The 19137-nt window shown below is 31.6% G+C and overlaps 3 protein-coding genes across 9 annotated transcripts; 1 reads left to right on the forward strand and 2 right to left on the reverse strand.

The window, feature by feature from the left end:
* The first annotated feature begins 2732 nt into the window (after positions 1-2732).
* On the forward strand, positions 2733-6324 carry LOC107889328 (uncharacterized). 7 transcript variants are annotated; one of them, XR_001681724.2, is made up of 7 exons: positions 2733-3296; positions 3600-4470; positions 4967-5024; positions 5116-5268; positions 5360-5476; positions 5633-5757; positions 5972-6324. XR_001681724.2 is itself a non-coding variant. In XM_041076538.1 (6 exons), exons 3-6 carry the CDS (start codon positions 5183-5185, stop codon positions 5985-5987), a joined length of 318 nt encoding a protein of 105 aa, XP_040932472.1. In that variant the 5' UTR covers positions 2733-3296; positions 3600-4470; positions 4967-5182; the 3' UTR covers positions 5988-6324. The 7 variants fall into 7 exon arrangements, 3 of the variants coding, with proteins under 3 accessions (XP_040932472.1, XP_040932471.1, XP_040932473.1); XR_001681725.2 differs by lacking the exon at positions 4967-5024 and having other exon boundaries at positions 3600-3991; positions 4425-4470; XR_001681722.2 differs by having other exon boundaries at positions 4967-5268.
* Positions 6325-12584: 6260 nt separating this feature from the next.
* On the reverse strand, positions 12585-13238 carry LOC107890084 (agamous-like MADS-box protein AGL61). The gene has a single exon (XM_016814597.2). It carries the CDS (start codon positions 13236-13238, stop codon positions 12585-12587), a length of 654 nt encoding a protein of 217 aa, XP_016670086.2.
* Positions 13239-15354: 2116 nt separating this feature from the next.
* On the reverse strand, positions 15355-18178 carry LOC107889329 (nucleoprotein TPR). Its single transcript, XM_016813704.2, is given in 6 exon segments — positions 15355-15984; positions 16074-16295; positions 16394-16510; positions 16586-16809; positions 16812-16902; positions 17481-18178. Coding segments are annotated over 6 exon segments (1497 nt in total). The 5' UTR covers positions 17952-18178; the 3' UTR covers positions 15355-15612.
* Positions 18179-19137: the final 959 nt, after the last annotated feature.

The raw sequence follows: 19137 nt of genomic DNA on the forward strand, positions 1-19137 counted from the left end.
CATATTATCACAATTTCATGCTATTAACAATTTTCACACATGTTGAGGACCCACACCTGATTTTCACAAATCCGTAGTACCATCGTTAATCCGAAAATTTAGATAACAGTAAATCAAATCTAAACACAACACACAAATTGTGAGTTAGAACCAATCTTTGTCACCCTATAGGGTTCGGTCGAAACTAGGATTAGCAGTACTAAACAAATTTTGATTTTTGATCGCTACCTACCCTTCCAACATTAACCAGGAGATGCGGATTATCCTTTAACGCTATTGCTGATCCAAGGGGTGGCCGTACGGAGGAGCAAAGAGACGCGCGAAGGAGACTGTGCAAGGAGCCTCTCACGGGAGCCCAACTCTCTGGTCGTTCCAGAAGCTTCTGGTGCTCTCGACTGCTGTGTTTCCTTTTGGGTGTACTGGGCCTCGGATTTGGGTTGTTAATTTTATGGGATTTTGGGTTTAAATTATTTTTGGCCCAAATATTTGTAACTGGACATTGGATTTCTGATTTTGGGTTTTTTATTTGTGTGTTTTTATTTCTGTTTTATTTTTGGTTTTTTAATTTCTATTTTATATTCTAATGGGCCCGGGAGAAATGGGCCTATTACAGCTGTCGAAACCCTTTTTATTTTGAAAGCAATGGGGATCGAATTTTGAAAACTCAAAAATGTGGAGTCACCACCAACCTTTTGTTTAGGTGTGATTAGATCACCTAATAAAACATTTTAAAACAATTTTGGTTCACAAAAATTTAAAAATGGGTTCGGGAGTCGGTTACGCATGAGGAAGGGTTAGCACCCTCATTATGCCCAAAAATTGGTACCAAATTGATTTGATGCTGTCCTTATATCAAAAGTTTTAAAAGAAAAGATTTTCCGAAGTATGATTTTTTTTAAATGTTTGAATAGCTCAAATTAGCGGTCAAAATTCTCTCGTTTTAAAGATATGCGGTATTATACCCAGCACGATTGAATATGATCCTTTACACCTTTAAGAATATGATTGAATTTTGACTTTTGAAAACTGGTACACTAAATTATAAAAGGTTATCCAAATATTTAGTTCACCGAAAAAGTCATACCCAGTACGATTGAGCACGATTTTCCAAATTCCCCAAATATTAGATATTGCCTTATTTCAGAATTTTTGAATGGTAGAAAAATTAAGAATTTGCTCAAAAATACGTTTATTTGTTCTAAAATAGATGAAATACCTAATGTATTGTAACAAACATATATATATATATATATATATATAAAGGTTAATGAACATGGAATAATATACACAAAGTACAATAAACCTCACTTAATACATCTAAAAATTATATACAATTATTTTAAGTATGATGTAACCCAACATTCTTTAAGCATGGATAGTGAATAATTAATACAAAAATAATATACACTATAATTAACATGACACAAAATAAAATGATGCACAAAACAAAAAAAAGAAGAAGATATATATATATATGAAACAAAATGGAATTAGAAATCAACATAAGACATTTTCAACATAATGATGAATTAATAATCATATAATACGTATATAAGTTGACAAATTTGCATAAAAACTTAGGATACATGTTTATTGAAATAGTTATTATAAAATACAAAGTTCAAATCAAATTATAAATGAAATATTTAAAACACAAACTCATTTAAAAATTGATAATTCACATGATAACTTAAATAATGTACTAAATATGAAGGAATGACAATACATGATATAAAATAATATACAAAATAAATTTATGAGATATGTATATACAAGTAAAATTGGGTATAATTATTTAAAAAAAATGAAATTAATAAGGTATGAAAGAAACAAAGTTAATATATAAGTTATATAGGTAACAAAATATATAAAAAAATGTAATACCTAAGGATAATATGAGAGTGTATACAATAAATAAATTATATGATTTAAAATATGGTTCTTAAAAGAAATATATTATACACATAAATAACTTTAAAAGAGGATACATACATAGAAAAATATTTACATAAAGTTATATAAAAATAATAACATGTACCATAGTAAAAATAATTTAATATGGATTATATACATGTGAAGGCATTTTTAATTGAATATTAAAATTATATGGAATAAAAAAAATATAAATTATAAAATTAACTTAAAACTAGCATAAATTATATATATAATCAATAAAAAACTGCAATTATATACAAATTTGCTAAAAATTATATATATAAAAGTAATATCGCTTTAATAATGTATGCAAGTTAAATATAAGTGCTAAACATATGCTTGATGATAACTTAAAGAATGCATAAACTATGTAGGATTTTTTTAAATAATAAAGATATATAATAAAATATGTGAATTGATCTAAAAGAAATTATATATAAAATACTAGTATTTAGCAATGTACATAAAATAATATGTATACCAATATTTTGTTTGAATTTGAATATTGTATAAAATATGTGATTTTAAATAACAAATACATATAGAATCATAAATATGTGAATAAATTAAAAAAAAGTTAAATGTATATAATATTTTAATATTAATAATATTCATAGAGCCAGTTTTATTATAAGATATATATAGAATAATGCCCAAAACGTTACACAAAATCGTATACAACACGTGAAAATACAATTACCCAAATTACGATAAATAATCAACCAATACTATAAATGATACAATTAATACAAACATTCCCAAATAATATACATGTTAAGCCAAAAACAAAATGAATCTAAACAAATTTTTTAATTGAAATCAAAGTAGCATAAAAAAATAATTTAAAAAATAAATAAACTACTAATAATAAAATAGGACTCATATATAACATGCATGAATTCACAGGGACCACAATTGAAATTATCCCTGATCCTGAAGCATTGCGTTGAGACGTGGGTTAAAATGCAAAGCCATACAAATTTTAGGAAAAAAATTAAAAAGAAAATAAAACAAATCAGGCGCAGAGGGGAGCGAATCATAACACGATGCAAAGGGGAAGGGCCTGCTACCAAAATAAACCATTTTAGGCGCAAAAGCTCCCCCCCCCTTTTGACACGGTATCATTTCATTAGCAGGTCATTTAAGACCTTCCATTTCCTAAATCTATATTAAACACAGCCCCCACTTCACCAAACTTCTCAGCCCTAGAAATCAATTTGTTTGGGCATATTCCAGCAGCCACCGAGTACACCACTTCATTAGGTGATCGATGGCATTCCAGCGACGATCGATGATGCCTTTGGACCCTTCCAACTTTGATTTTCAGCGAAGAGGGCAGAGATCCATGGCTGATTTGCAAGGTAAGACTTGCCTCTTTATTCTTTTTGTTTCAGATTGCAGGAAAATTTATAGAAATAACAGAAAAATTAAAAGAATAAAGAAGATCACCTTTCCAGATTTTTTTTTGAAATTTTCTAGATTTGATATATGTATATTGTATGTGTATGCGTAGAGTATGCGTACAGTGTGAGTGTGTAAAATACAGGGATGAAATCAATGGCTTCTTATAGCCTGATTTTTTGGAATAAAAAATAAAAATAAAAATAAAAATTACATCATTAGCTGTATTCTGTTAGTAACTCTTCTGGTACATTCTTGTGCAGATTTGGCCGTACGGAGGAGGCGTGTGAAGGAGGCTGCGCGAGGAGCCACTCGTGGGAGTCCCAATTTCTGGCCTATTCTGGCACGTTCCAGAAGCTCCTAGTGCTGCTGAGATAATTTTGGATGTATTGGTCCTTGGGTTTTAGGGCTTATTGGGTCATGGGTTTTAAAATTATTGGAGTTTATGTAATTGGGTTAAGGGTTTTTTTTGGGTATCTGTTTAATTGGATTAAAAATGTATTTGGGCTGTTTTAATTTAGTTTATTTTGTGTTTATTGTTTTTTTGATTTTTGGTATAAGCCCGGACAAAAATTGGGCCTTACAGATTTATCCGCATTATTGTTTAGCAGTAAATCTGCGCCTCGGAGTATTGTTGGAGTACTGGCGACTTACCGTAATTTACTGACAACTTGTCTGGAAACTATTGGCAGTTTAATTGTATATTGATATTGGTGGTTTGTCCACATCGAACTTTGACTCTTACAGCATGTTTGGTTGGGTGTATTGGCTGCCAATACACCCCTAATCAGTAGGGCCCCACTTAATCCCCTTTAATCCTTTGTTTTGGCCAATACACCCCTAATCAGTAGGGCCCCACTTAATCCCTTTTAATCCTTTGTTTTGGTTTAGGGTATTGCTATTACGGGTCTAATACATTACTGATCTAATCCTCAAAATCTACCGATTTCTAATCCGTTTCTTTTGTTCAGTTTAGGTGCTGCTTCAAGTTTTATACCTTGTTTACCCTCTTTCTCTGTCCATCCATTTCTCCCTCTTTTTTTCTTTTTCTTCTTTTTTATCCTCTCAAAATCCTTTTTCTGTTGTAGAATTTACTCGTTTTGTGGAGTATGCCAAAAGATGGGGTTTTTCCTGGTAAGTTCTTCTGGTGTGGATCTTTATGTAGCTTATTTTATATGGGTTTTTTATCATTGGTCCATAAATTCAAGGATTGATTTCATTTTGAACCTGAGTTTTGATTGCATGGAAAGGGGTTTTCAGCTAATTTTCTGATTTGGGTTTTGATTATTTGTCGATGAAGTTAAGGGTTTTCTTTGGCCAAAAATAAAGTTGAAGTTTTGATTGCCTTGGCTTGGTCTTCTTCTTTTTTTGCTATTGATTTGAAAAGAAAAAAAAGTTGAGATTTTGATTGTCTATTGAGTTTTGATCTGTTTAATTTTTGATTACTTCATCTATGTTTCTTTAGCCAGAGTTTACATATATGTATACATGTATATACATATGTGTCTGTTTGTGTGTGGTGTTAAATTTATATTTTGACTGTGTATATGATTTTATTGGTTAGATGCTGCAAGTTTATCAGGGAACTTTGGGTATTTGTTAACCAGTATATTTATTCAATTTTTAATAGGTTAACTAAGGCCTATTTTTGGGTGGGTTGAACTTATATCAGTACTAGCAGATTAGAGGTTCTCTCAAGTTTCAGACATATTTGAGTTCCTATCTTGGAACAATTATGATGTCTGTTCCTATTTTTAAGTGATCAGTTTACTAATGTAGGGAAGAAGCAGATGAGTTGTGCCGAACGCTGGAGGAGAAAGAGGACAGTTCATGTACTGCCTCAGAAATGGCAGATGTGATCTACCATGCTATGGTTTATAATTATTTTTAGCTTTCTGCACTAAATATTCAAGAAAGTTTTATCTGCTTGAGGTGACTTTCTAACATAGACAATCTCTTTGCCATGTTTACTCTCCTTTCTTTTATTCAGTCATTTATAGATTTGCAATTTCCAAATGGACAGTTGACCTACGTATCTTATGAGGGGCTGACAACAAGTGCTTTCCTTCCTCTTTGTGGGGGCCTTCTTCAGGCTCAGGGCCTATACCCAGGGGAAATGAGATATAGTTTCTCATGCAAGGTCAGTCTTGAGCTTTTACTGCCTGCCAACATGACAGGCATCAGAAGTTGTAGTTAATTAGTTTTTCTGAAACAACTTTGGCGTAAGGATTCACTATTCTATTTTGGGGTGCTTTCTGTAAGAGTGCTGAAACTTTTTGTTTGGATATTTCATCAGAATAAATGGGGAACTCGTATCACACCAATGGTTCTATGGCCTGACAAATCATTTGCACTGGGTCTTTCACAAGCCTTGGCTTGGAAGCGGTCTGGGCTCATGATGAAGCTATCCATTCAATTTAGGTGAGATTCTCCTTATCTGTGTTCATTTGCAACGGTTTAGAGTTTGTAAATCTATGTCTCCTTGCCTGCACTTACAATTCACGTTGAGGATATTACCTTTCATACACTGCCTTTCAAGATCTTCATTAAGCCTTCTTACAAATTGCATGAATTTCTTGTAAATTGAACCTGAGTTGCATGATCTTAATGCTTCTGTTGTGTTTACCAATTACAGAGTTCGGGCGTTCTAAGTGGAACGGAAATGTTGGGAACTCGGGGATAGTAGTAAGAGTTGACACACCGTTGTCCAGTGTGGGACGTCCATCCTTTTCTGTTCAGATAAACAACGTAATTGAGTTTTGATAAGTTTGACACCCAAAGCATGGTGTAGAAGTGTATATATAGAGTGTCATGCACGTAGACAAATGACATCACATGTGAATACCACGATGTTACCTCTCTTAACTACACTAATTTCTGATCTAAGTTTGGATATTCATCGCTCTTTTTTCTTTTGGTTTCAAATTCTACATTTTACTTCTTCCTGCTGATTCTTGTTCTATAAATATCAGGTTAAATTTTGGTTTATTTTTTCTTTTCCTTAAAGTCCTAAATGCTGTATATGTGGGACATTAACTTGAAAAGGGAAAATGTTTAGTTTGTACTTCGTGGTTGGATCAGGAAGGTCCTCTATAAGAATGAATTTTCACTACATTTTTGGTGTTTAAGATTGTTGGATTTGAACTCTATTTATCCAAATTAAGAGTCGAAATTAACAAATCAAGTTTATATTAATAGAATTTTCACGTCATTCACTCGCAATTCTCAATCGGAGGACAAAACAAAAAATAATTAAATTTTATTTAAGCTTATATAATTAAATTTACGTTCTAAATTTTAGAATTCGAAATTGTTGATGCACAAACAATAGAATCCTAATTTGTCAATGGACAGAAAATTACTGATGAGATGAGTTGAAAGGTGCTTCACGGTCGGAAATTAAATACATAATTAGAAATATGAAGAAAAACCCTAATTCATTATGTTGTTAAGTAAATTTAACATTTTAAATTTTAAATTATTAGTTATAATTATTTTAAATTTTATTAAATCATATATTTTAATTAAAATATATTTAATATTAATCATTTCAAATTATCTTTTATAGTATCATATATTATGATTTGAGTAAATTCATATAAGAATATTGATTATTAAGAATTTTATTAAATTATATATTTTAATTATAATATATTTAATAAGAATTATGTTTAAATATGATTAAATTATTTATTATTGATAATAATAATCTTATTAAAATTTAAATAACAATAACAATAATCATTTACCAAAATAAATTTATGCTAAGGGTATTCTAGTCATTTTAGTTTTTTCCATTATGCTATTACACCTCTATTCCATTCAACCAAACACAAGATTACTATTACGCCTCTATTCCATTACATTCAACCAAACAGTTGATTTGCTATTACACCTCTAATCCAATACACCTCTAATCCAATACATCTCTAATCCAATACACCTCTAATCCAATACAGCGAACCAAACGCACCCTTATTGTTTTGGTGTTCGAATGATGGGTTCTGGGGAACCTGTGGTGTGTAGCGGATGGATAGGTAAGGTCTTTGCACCGATTCATATGACTATGCCCATGCATATAAAAATTTGTTTTTCATATGGTGTCATGCTTCATTGTAAATTTTGACTGTTTGAGGTTGTTAATACTACTTATTTTGTTAAGACTCACGTTGAGTTTTCAAGCTCACCCTTTTAGCTTACTCCTTATAGATAACCTTTAACATTAGGATCAGGCTCTGCATTTAGAGGTCTCGTCTCAAATCTATAGTTAATAAAGTATTTTAATTTTTTTATTTATTTTGATTTTTATTTCGAGACTATAAGTTTTGTTAATATGGACAGTGGAACGGGTTGCTTTTATTTGGTTATTGCACGCATGGAATTTTGAATAAAAATCGAACAAATTTGATAACCGGCTTAATATGGCTTAAAACACAGTTTTTTGAGTAAAAATTAAAGGCGTCACTTTTTTCACTGTGAAGTTTTTAAAGGCATAATGATGGAATTAATAGAGTTTTCCAAACGACAGACGACCTAATAATCTAATATTTTTAATAAACCTAAGGCAACCACGCTAAGTTTATAAAAATTGATCAAAATAGGGGTTTTCAAACTAAATGGATTTACTTGATCATTTTGATGGCTAATGTAGCATTCAAAATTCAGTCGTAATGTCTAGACACTACTGGACTTTCCAAAATCACTTGACTTTCAATACATACTACTTGTATCTTGACTAACTGACTAATTATTAAAAGCTATTAAATCATGACTCAATATTATACTATATTTAACTCATAATTATTAATTAAATATATTTATAGACTCTCTTGTCGGACTTGTGGTTTCAAAACCACTATTTTCGATATTGGGAAATGTGCCCATATTGTAGTAAACATGTAATTATTTTTTATGTATTTAAACGATAAATAAATATCACATTTCACTGTTATGTCTTTTGTATTTTTATTTTTCATATTTTGCGTGTATAGCGAAATTGTGACAAACAAATATTAATTTATTGATTGTCTAAGTTCAAATTGACGATAAGTGACATTGTAAAAATATTTACATTGTGTGCAATACAAATTACTTCAGTAGATAATCTAAACGATTTTATAATCCTGTAAAAGAATCAAAATCAAAGTGAGCATTTGATTTAGATATTGAGAATTATTATTATGTTGTCTACAATTCCAATTGAGGAGATGACAAATCTTGGCTATCGGAGCAGTTAACTCCATAGGTAGAGATATAGATGTATTCATTGACAAAATAATACATTGAACTGAACCCAATATGAATTAATTCTGAATCCGTTTGTAAATTAATTCATTTGTGACATTCATGGTGTGATTTAACTAAATCCCGAGTTAGTCACTGAACATGCGTATGTAATTCATGTGCTTTGATATAAGTGAAGGCTTGTACTCTAAAGATGATCGAGCCAATAGTCGATATGTTGGGTACATGACTTACGTATGACATGACTTTACTAGTACCAGTGGAATTCATAGCTCAATTAAAGAGTTAACAATATTCTCTCATTGGCATTGTGTAGATTGATAAATTAATATGGAACGTGACCAAGGATTGTTTGTTTTCAAACGAGCAATTTATCAGTGTCATTTGTTGACAATGATCATATTAATTATTAAGAAGACACAATGGTGACAATGAGATAAAATAGGATTGTATTAAGTGAACGGATTTAACTTAAAGGAATCAAAGATTTCATATGAGGGTAACACACATAACGATGTCATTTGACAAAATAGTCGGATGAATTATTTTTGTAAAGAGTATACAATAAGGAGTTTTCAATCATGGTACTTCTTGTAGACTGATTTCATGATTAAGTAATTGCAAATTATCAGAACGATGCTTCTGGACATAATTGCAACTACTAGAGTCTAATTGTATATGTCTAATTGGTCCCTCCACTAGCTTAATAAAAGCTCGATTGGACTACATTTGAATTATAAGTAAACTCTATAACTTTAGAAACAATTTAATTGATTCGATTTATTCGATGTGAAATTAAATTGGGCGGTCATAAGAATTGTTCAACTAAAAAATTTGATTAAAGAATTCTTTTTGAAAATTTAATTTGGAAAATCTAAGTGATTTTTGGGAAAATTAATTTCGATAAAGTAAAATTAAATTAATTAAAATTAATATGATATTTTGGAAGTCAATTTTCAAGTAAGACAATTGGCCTAATGGGTAATTGAATTTGAAAATTGCATCTGAGATCATAAATTGGGCTCGGGAGCCCAAAATCGAGATTAATACCCAAAAATTGGTTGAACCGGGCTAGGTATGTGAAACTAGACCGACGATCCAACCGGTGGCTGGACTGGACCGATTAGGCCGTCAATGGCCCGGACTGAACCAATGGAAACTGAACCAGCTTGGGGTGTCAGCAACTGCGACGGTGGCATTCCGATTGTCAAAAAATGGTCGGCAGAGGTGGGTATTCGGGGATTGAGTAATGGAAGAATTACACTCTTACTAGGACTTTACCAAAGAATTTATTTCAAATTAACTATTTCAAAATAATATTATTTTAATAAATTTAATATTAAATTTAATTTAATACTTATCTTAATAGTATTTTATTAATTTAATATTAAAGTGATTATCTCAATATTAAATTTAATATAATATTTATCAAGATAAATATTATATTAAATTTAATATTAAAGCGATTAAGTTTAATTATAGTTGAACTCTCTAAACTCTCCCTATATAAAGAGAGATTGAAAAATAACCCCACCGGTAAATTTTATGAAAAAATTTCTAACTCGATTGAAGCGTTCATTCTAGATAAATCGAAAAGGTACAATTTTAATTAAGTGTTTATTATTTTAGATATCACAATCAAGTTCTTGTTTTGAAAAAAAAATTAAACTCTGATTTTTCCCTAAATTTACTTTCCGTTGCGTTTTTCAAACTTAATTTTCCAACATTCGACACCATTGAAAAATGGATTGTTACACCATTATGACTCACAAAACATAATGAAACATTACAGAGATTTAGTTGAGTTGAATTGTGAGATATGGGTCCTATTAACACACCTCGTTTGATCCGAAACCTAATCGTCACTGGACTTTGTTGCTTGTTATCCGCCTTCACCTTTCTTTCAACCTTCTGCATTCTAGTCACATATTCAGCCTCGTTCAATTAACTGAGTATAAAAACAATATTAATTTCTCATCTCCAAATATATAAAGTATTTAAATTAAACATATTAAACACATTTTTAATATTTTATAATTCTAATGTTTGAAATTCTTGTATTTTACAATTTACACAATTCAATCTAAATTCAACTTCACATTCACACTCTAAAAACCTCAAACTATTAATATACAATGTTTTCCTTCAAAGTTTTCATTCTCTCTCTCACAAACCTAAAGCATCCAGTAATGGTTTTCTGACCAAAATTTTAACAATACAAATATTGAATGGTTGAGCTATGCTTATCTAATATCTTAGATTAATAACTTAACAGAAATCAAAATAAAAAGTCTCAAATACATAAACCATGCCATGCAATACCATACTAAAATCTGCAAACTTACTCCATCTTGCTTTATGCTCCCCTTATTTGTTTACCTCAAGTTTATTTAAGGGGACGGGATGTTACCTTTACAATAACAAGGATTGTAGCTCATGAAACAACAAGTATCTTTTCCGTGAAATGGACTATGTTTGATCTTCGAAATATCTTTAATATCATTAAAATGTGTTGCAATCTCATGTTACATTCCTAGTTCATTTCACTCAACTAGCTTTTTGGTCTGACTTACTTCCTCCTCCAATCAGGTCCTTAACTCCTTTATTGACTTTACCCCTAAGTCTTTACTCGTGATCGTGACACCCTTTCATTCCCCTCTTTCTTTCTACCCATCTCATCAATTTTGCAGTTTTGATTTTTATCTCAATTCTTTTAATTTTATTTTAAAATTTTTATCAATTGACTTTTAACTCAATTGACATGGACATTGTTGTCAATACAGGAGGATGTGGGTTCAAATTATGGATGAGGGAGGGGTTATTGGTAATTCTGAGCATTATGTCAGAAAAATAATATAATCAAAACCTGATGAGATAGTTCGAAAAAAATAAAATTAAAAACTTTTAAAGTAAAATAATTTTTTTTATACATGTAATATTTTAATTTGAGTTATTAACATATTTTTTTTCTAAATATTTAATTGAATCTTGAAGAATTTATTGGATAAAATCAAAAATAAATTAAGTATTGAATTTTTTTTTAACGAGAAAGAGTTGTTCAAGTTTGAATCTGAAGCCTGGTGTTAACTACAAGTCATCTACCATTAGATCTAAGGATGAAGTCAGAAATTTTTCCAGTAAGATCATAATTAAATTAAAGAATTTTGAAGGGGATAAAGTTCATTTTTATTATTATAATTTTGAAAATTTGAAAGGATTTAAGTATAATTTTACTATTCTAGGCGCCAAGTTATTGGCTTTCACTGTCCCTGACTACGCTAGTTGTGAGAGAGTTTTCTTTCATATCTAATGCCTTTAGATTAGCATTATAAGAAATTAATGCATTATATACGTTTGAATTTTCATTAAATGTGTTGTATAAACCTCCTTAATCTTTAATTTATTTCTTGTAAATTATAAATAAATACCGACCAACAATGTTTCTCTTCTGTACTCATAAACAAGCTCATATTTTTATTTAATTTATCATTTAACTCATCTTTTAGAAGTGAAGAAAGACTTTCCACCTCCAGAGACATATTAAGTTACGGGTTAATATATTATTTAATATTTGAATTTAGTTTTAATATTAATTAAATATTTAAGGATTTTTATCTTAATTCGATACCTAAGTTTGATTTTAATAATCAATTTGGTACTTTGATCAAATAACATCATGTGTCTTAATGAATATTTGAAACGTATGTTCTAATAAAAATATATATGTACTTAATTTGGACAAAAAAATTTAGTACCAAATTGGATATTAAAATTAAACTCAAGTACTTAAATGTAACAAAAATGAACTCAATTACTAACTAAATATTGAAGCCAAACTCCAGTATTAAGTTGAACATTAATACAAAACTCAAGTACCAAACAGTGTTTTTAATATTTTTTTTTGCTAGAAATGGTAAAAATCTTACTCCCACCAAAGATTTTTAGTATAAATTTTTTATTCCCACACTTTGAACATAAAATATTTTACTCTGGTTGCCACAAACTCAAAAATCAAAATACAGGTCCGGACCAAATTTATGCATTTGAGTAATACTAGAAGAAGCATTCATTTCATTTTCTTGAGTGCCAAAATTACTAATTCCTACACCATTTGGCTTCAAAAATGGCCAGTCATTGCTGCACTCAACCGCAGCCTGCATCAGGTTGGCTTGTTTCCCTACATTCCTCTTCAGCTCCTCCATCGCATTTCTCAACTGTTGAAGCTCACTCAACCCGAGTTCATGGATGGGGGCTTGCCACCAGCATTGCCTTCGACCAGCTTCCCTTTCTTCATCAAGTGCTTGGCCCTTCCTTTTCTCACCTTCCAACATCTCAAGAAGATGAGCTATTTGTGCATTAAGCTCACGGATGTTAGCATTTGGATGAGCTTCGACAATGTCATAATGCATGCTGGAAGTGTTTCGAGTGAGAAACCGATGGACGGCGGATTCGACATTAGGGTGGCCAAAAGAGAAGACCTTGCCTGCAGGGGAGAACACTATGATTGCGATATCTACTCCACAAAGGGTGCAGAGTTCACTAGCCTTTTTAAAAAGCTCCGCACGGCGTTTAGAGAAGGTTACTTGAAGATTATTTTTCTTTGCTATCTTTTTCATGGTGATCTTTTGGCGACCCTGGATTGCATTCTTCTGCACCATTTCGGGAAAGAATATTAAACAAAAATCAAAGAACTATATATGTAAAAATGAAAACAGTGAATTGAAGTTGTTTAGGTTTGCGAGAAATGTATGGGATATTTATAGAGTCGTTCCATTTATTTCTTGAATTAAATCCATGATTTGCAAGTTATCTGAAAATCGATTGAATTACAATGAAAAGCAATTATGTATTTGGTTGGCAAATGGTTTTACAGTAAAATCTTAAGCATTTTTCATTATCATTTACTTGTTAACTGTTCCCCCAACAATTACATGATCACAACAAGACTTAATTATCCGAAACCCCCTTTTTTAAACGAATCCATTTATTGAGAAAAGGATGATATTTAAAGATTTATTACCATCAAAGTAAACTCTTGATTTGATTTTAATCCCAGATCTTGGGAGTTAATCAAAATCCTGGCTTTCATTTGGACCTAATAACCTGTATATTGGTTGGCAGTGTGAGAGACCTGAGGAAGTATGAGAGGCAGAGCTCCTTTTTTATTTATTTATCATAATTAGCCTTTAACAATATCATTAAGAAACCCTTTAATATAATAGATAGGAGATCTATTACATCAGTTTTCATCAAAATAGTAATAATACAAATATTAGTAATCTAATTCACTTTTTTCATTAATTATCAAAATAGAACCCTTTTTTTTTGGCAAACCAACGTTGGTTTATCTTTCATATTTTCAACTACCCAAGAGGCGCCACCCCAAATACCTTCCTAGCAATTATTTGGAGTAGTGTTGTGTTTAGGAACCAAGGTGCATATGGTTTTGTAGATAACACCCCCACTAATCCCACCATATAAATATATTAATTGACTTTTGTTAAAATAAAATTATTAAAATATCCTTGAAAAGTATAACTTATTCTAATTAAAAAAAAGGATTTATGTAATTTTCTAATTAAATTAGTGACCAATTAAGCAAAACTCTTAAATAATAGTATAGATATTCCTCTTTTCTTATAAAATTATTATCATCATTATTATACCAAATGTTTGAATTTGAGAAAGAGGTTCAAAACCTCTTTCAATAATAAGGCTGAAACCAGCCTCTTTTGAAGAAGTGAGCATATATTACGTAAAATTACTGCATTTGTGTAGGGGTACATTACATTTCTCTTACCAATTACATATCCTAATGGCTAATACTTTGTAAGTTAGGGGCAAAGCCAAAAAAAAAAAAAAGGTAGGCTGGACTTTCACCCTTTTTAGTTAAATGAAAAATATATATTTTTGGTTTTCTTTTTAATTAATAATTTAATTTAACTTTATTTAGCGCAAAATATTTAATTTCAGTTATTCAAAATATTATAGTTTCTTTTTCCAAATAAAATGTTATCCTTTTACAATAGGTATAAAGTAATATTTCCTCCTTACAATAGAGATTAAAATTGAGAAAGCTTCCAAATTTTAAAATTAATATGGACAAAAATAAAATTCATGGGCCAAATTTAAAAAAATAAATTCAAGAACTAAATCTTAGTTTACCAATAATCAATTTAACCTTTAAAATTTTGTTAAACCTCTATCAATAGAAATAACTAAAATTTCTTGATCAACAATATTTAATCAAACATTTTAAGAAACGGATAGAGTAATACTATAACATTCAAGAAATAAAATTTTAACCTATTGACTTATGGTGGGTTTGGGACGATGGTGCGGTTCGTTTAGCTTACTTTTTGTCTCATCTTACAGTATCGCTACAGTATCTAATCTTACCGTCACCGCTATTTTTACACTAACCGCAGGTAAACGTACCGCCCATCCAAACTCACCCTTACTGACAAGAGCATTTGTGTTGTGACATGAAAGTTTGGGTTTAACCCTTAGCGACTCCACCTTTATCCTCAATTATAAAAAATATTGAAGTAAAAGGTAAAAGTATCATAGAGGCCTTGTACTAGAAGTTTTTTTTTTTAAATCACCATTTTACTCTTTGATCTAATGTATAATGAAATCAAAATGCAATTATCAAGTAGGAATAAAATTATTGAATTTTGAAAAGAAAAAGTACGAGGGCTTTTTAATATATATATACTGGCTCATATTTATTTGATCAAAGATTGTGCTCACAGTAACAAGCAGAGGCAAAAATTTAACATTAACAAGATAGATGAGATATAATTATTTTGGGGAACCTCTTTACCATCTGCATACATCAAACTCAGTAGCCAGCTCAAGATTGCGCTGTTGCTAAAGTTTGTTAAGTTAGATAAGATTTACACCTTTTTGCATGCCTCCTTTTATCTCCGTCCCCATCATCAATGTCCTGCACTTGAATTGTGTTTTGTCACAAGATCATGTAGCATTGAAACAGGGAACCTGGTGTTTTATATTCATGCTTCAGTTGGTCTATAATGAACGTTTCATTTCCTCTTTATGAAGGCTAAACAATGGCAAGGTTGCCTCACCAGACTGCTGCTGCTTCTTCAGGGTTGAGATATTACCAATATCTGTCAGGGGCGAGCGTCTGCATGTCTGGGGCTTTCGTCTTCCATCCTTGGGATTAGGATCGTCTTCCTTCAACCGACACACAAGCACTCTCTTCTCTGTTTCATTTTGTGCTTCTAATTGATTGATTGGTGATGCAATTTGGGGCCTCACTGATTTTCTATCTCTGCCTTGCCTCAATCTCTCCATTTCCTGACGAAGCACATATATTTGTGTCTCTAACTCCTCAGCTTTGGCTTCCGATGACACAGCTCTCTGTCTCCATTCTTTCACCTAATCAAACCAACCATTACATTATTAAGTACATATTTTTATATATATAGTTCCAGGGATTAAGTAGCTAATTATGAAATAAGTCTTACAGCAGATTGCAGGGATTGAATCTGATTCTCAGAATCAAGTGCTCGATCTTCCCAAAAATCACGAGATGCATGAAGTTCTTCCATCTCATCCCTTACCAGCCCCAACATGTCTTGCATCTGGGACCATTGTTCTGTCTCACCACGAATTTGCTCTACCACCCTCTCCACTATAGCCTTGCAATGTCCTGAACACACTCTTGGCTCATGCCCAATTTTCTCCTCCTGCATAACCCATTACAACTCTTTTGTTTTATTAAAATACAAAAACAAAAACTATTCTGCTTGTGCTGTTAAACACAGTGATGATCCAAGGAATTTACTTTGTTTGATTGCTGTAAAGATGAAGAAGATGACAAATTAGAAGTGAAGAGCAGGGAACCATATTCCTCCTCCATGCTCTCTAGTAATCCATCCATCTTTCTTCTCAAACTCTCCACCTGCAAGTTCGGTTTTTTAAGTGAAAAATTCCCGATCCAATAAATTAACAGATAAGAGATTGATTATTGTTTTACATTGCGGTTATGATGATGTGAAGTAGAAGCAAAGCTGCCACTCCCTTCATTGCTGATTTTGATTGACAAGCTTGCTTCAGCCATCTCTCGGATCTCTTTCACACATATTTCTTCATCAGATAATCCTCCAAACCCAAATTTCTGTAGCTGCCTTTGGAGTAAACATACATGCTTATCAAAGTTACTGCATTTTTTAACCTCTAACTCTTTCACACCTGTTCTCTTTGCAGTTTCTCTATTTTCTCCACCAAATCATTGATCTGCTCCTCCAACAACACCAAGTTCACATCCTTCCCTTCACAAATGTTCTTCCTTCCCTGTAAACCAATTCCCAAACCCAATGTCATTGAATTGCTTGCGGAACAGTAAAAACAAAGGAAACATTATTATTCAATGCCTCATCTTTATCTGTTACTTTAAACAAGTCAAAAAGCCAAATTTGACACTGTACATTTAGTCATCAAGCAAATGAAGACAAGCAACAACAAAAAAAGCACACAGTATCAAACAAAAACAATAAATAAATATGTGATCTGGATAAGAAATCAACAGTGACATGCCTATATCTGACATTCTGAGGTTCAGGTTAATTAAACGCAAATGTCTGTTTTCAATGAGCATCTTTCGTCTTCCCCCACATTCTATCAACAGCACCAACCTAACAAAAAATCCCCCCTGAAATCCCAGAACCTGTACTAGACAAGTTTTTTGTCGCTTGAGCTTAATTATAGTCAACTTTCCCTAGTTCGTTCCACATGATTAGAAATCTAAAGACCTAACTTTCTTTTCTTCTCCTAAACTGATAAATATTTTCTCGAGAACCAAACAACAATGATGATGATGATGATGATGATAACGAAACATAGAGAAAAAAGAAGAGAGAAAAGAAACCAACAGAAAGCAAAATTTCAAGGGCAGATTTCAGGGTCCGCTCCATATGAACTCTCCTTCTCTCCATTTTCTTAATGGCAATCTTTCTTTCCATCCTCAACAAGTTACATTCCGCTCTCAACATCTCAGCTTGGAACCTCCATTTCTCTTCTTCAACAAAGACGACACTGTTATGAGTATTTCCTCTCTTCTCTTCCTCCTCCACTCTCCCTCTTCTCCTCTCCTCCTCACTCTCCCTTGGAGTCAGAAGCATCACTGGAACAGCCCCACTTGCAAAAGACCTCTCTTGATCAAAAAATCTCTCCAGCACCCCTTTTCTGTCTTTCTGCCAAGTGGGTTGCTTCGAAGGACCGGGCTTTGGTGCTTTCCTTCTAGGGCGGCGTGGCAAATGAAGGATTCTTGGTGTTGGCTGCGCTGGAGGGTATTGCCATTTTGCTCTCCTTGTTATACTTGTTCCCATTGATATCCTCTCCATGCAACAAAAACTCTTACTGCTTCTTCTTGCTTGGTTTTGAAACAGCTGAGCTCTCCGTTTACTATAAGTGGTGGCTTCAATGCCTTTACTGCCTACTCATATAATAACTCTTTAAAATTTTTTTTTTCTCGAGAGGTGATTTTGAAAATTTAAGAGCTTTTCTGTAATTGGGTACTCGGTTTTAGTTAGAGCCAGTGTTCTGTTAATGTGACTGTCTTCTTTATTTTGTCTGAAAAAACGAATAAAAAATTAAATAAAAAAAACCAGAAGCTGTTTTGTCCTTTTAAGAGGGTTTTGGTTTTACATTAGGGAAAATGACAGTGTGGTATAGTAGACATGGAAACTTAGAAACACAACCGTGAATTTTTTGGACTTTTTAACAGAAATTTTTGTACCTTTTTTACTAAATTTTTTCAAAGTTGTATATTTAGCTAGTGTCATTTTAAGTAAATAATATCGAAAAAATATAAAATTAAATTCAAGTAATAATAGTAAGTAGATGGAAGAAATAAAATATAGGTGGGGTATGAGTAACTTAGGTGTGGGGGGGGGGTGGTTAGCAAAACAACCAAAAATAAAATATAATTAATAAGATTTAAAAATTGAAATTGCAACGGTAAGTTTAGATTAGAGGAGAGATCAGAGATAGGAAAACAAAACTGGTGTATGTTATAAGTTTAATTAGGTCTAGGTAATAATGACATGGAATATAAGATACAGACAAAAAATGAAAAACCCAAACCCAAGACAAAGTAAAATGAAATTGGGAAAGGGAAAACAAAACCATTTAAAAATCCCTTCTTTTTTTAAATTTTTATTAAATTCAAAAACGTATGCATGGTAGTGATATTGATGAAGGTGATCAACCTTAGGTTCAATAATTATGATCAAATTATTGGAAACATGTTAAATGGTGTATAGAATAGATGATATTAAGTTTTAATAATAATAAAATGAAAAAAAAAAAAAAGAGACAAAGAGAGCAGGCGTGCAACCTCGTTAAGAGGAAGGAACAGGAATTTTTCAAATGAAAGCTGTATGTTGTTTGTGTTTGTTGCTTCCTCTTTTGGTCCGGTGTTTGTGTTGATGTTTTTTTTTTTGGGTATTTATTTCCTTGGCCCTTGTTCTTTTCTTTTTATGGGAATCTGAGTCTCTCTCTCCCTCACCCATTGGTACTTTCTTAATT

The sequence above is a fragment of the Gossypium hirsutum genome, chromosome A09, assembly GCF_007990345.1.
Source record: "Gossypium hirsutum isolate 1008001.06 chromosome A09, Gossypium_hirsutum_v2.1, whole genome shotgun sequence".
Lineage (NCBI taxonomy): Eukaryota > Viridiplantae > Streptophyta > Magnoliopsida > Malvales > Malvaceae > Gossypium > Gossypium hirsutum.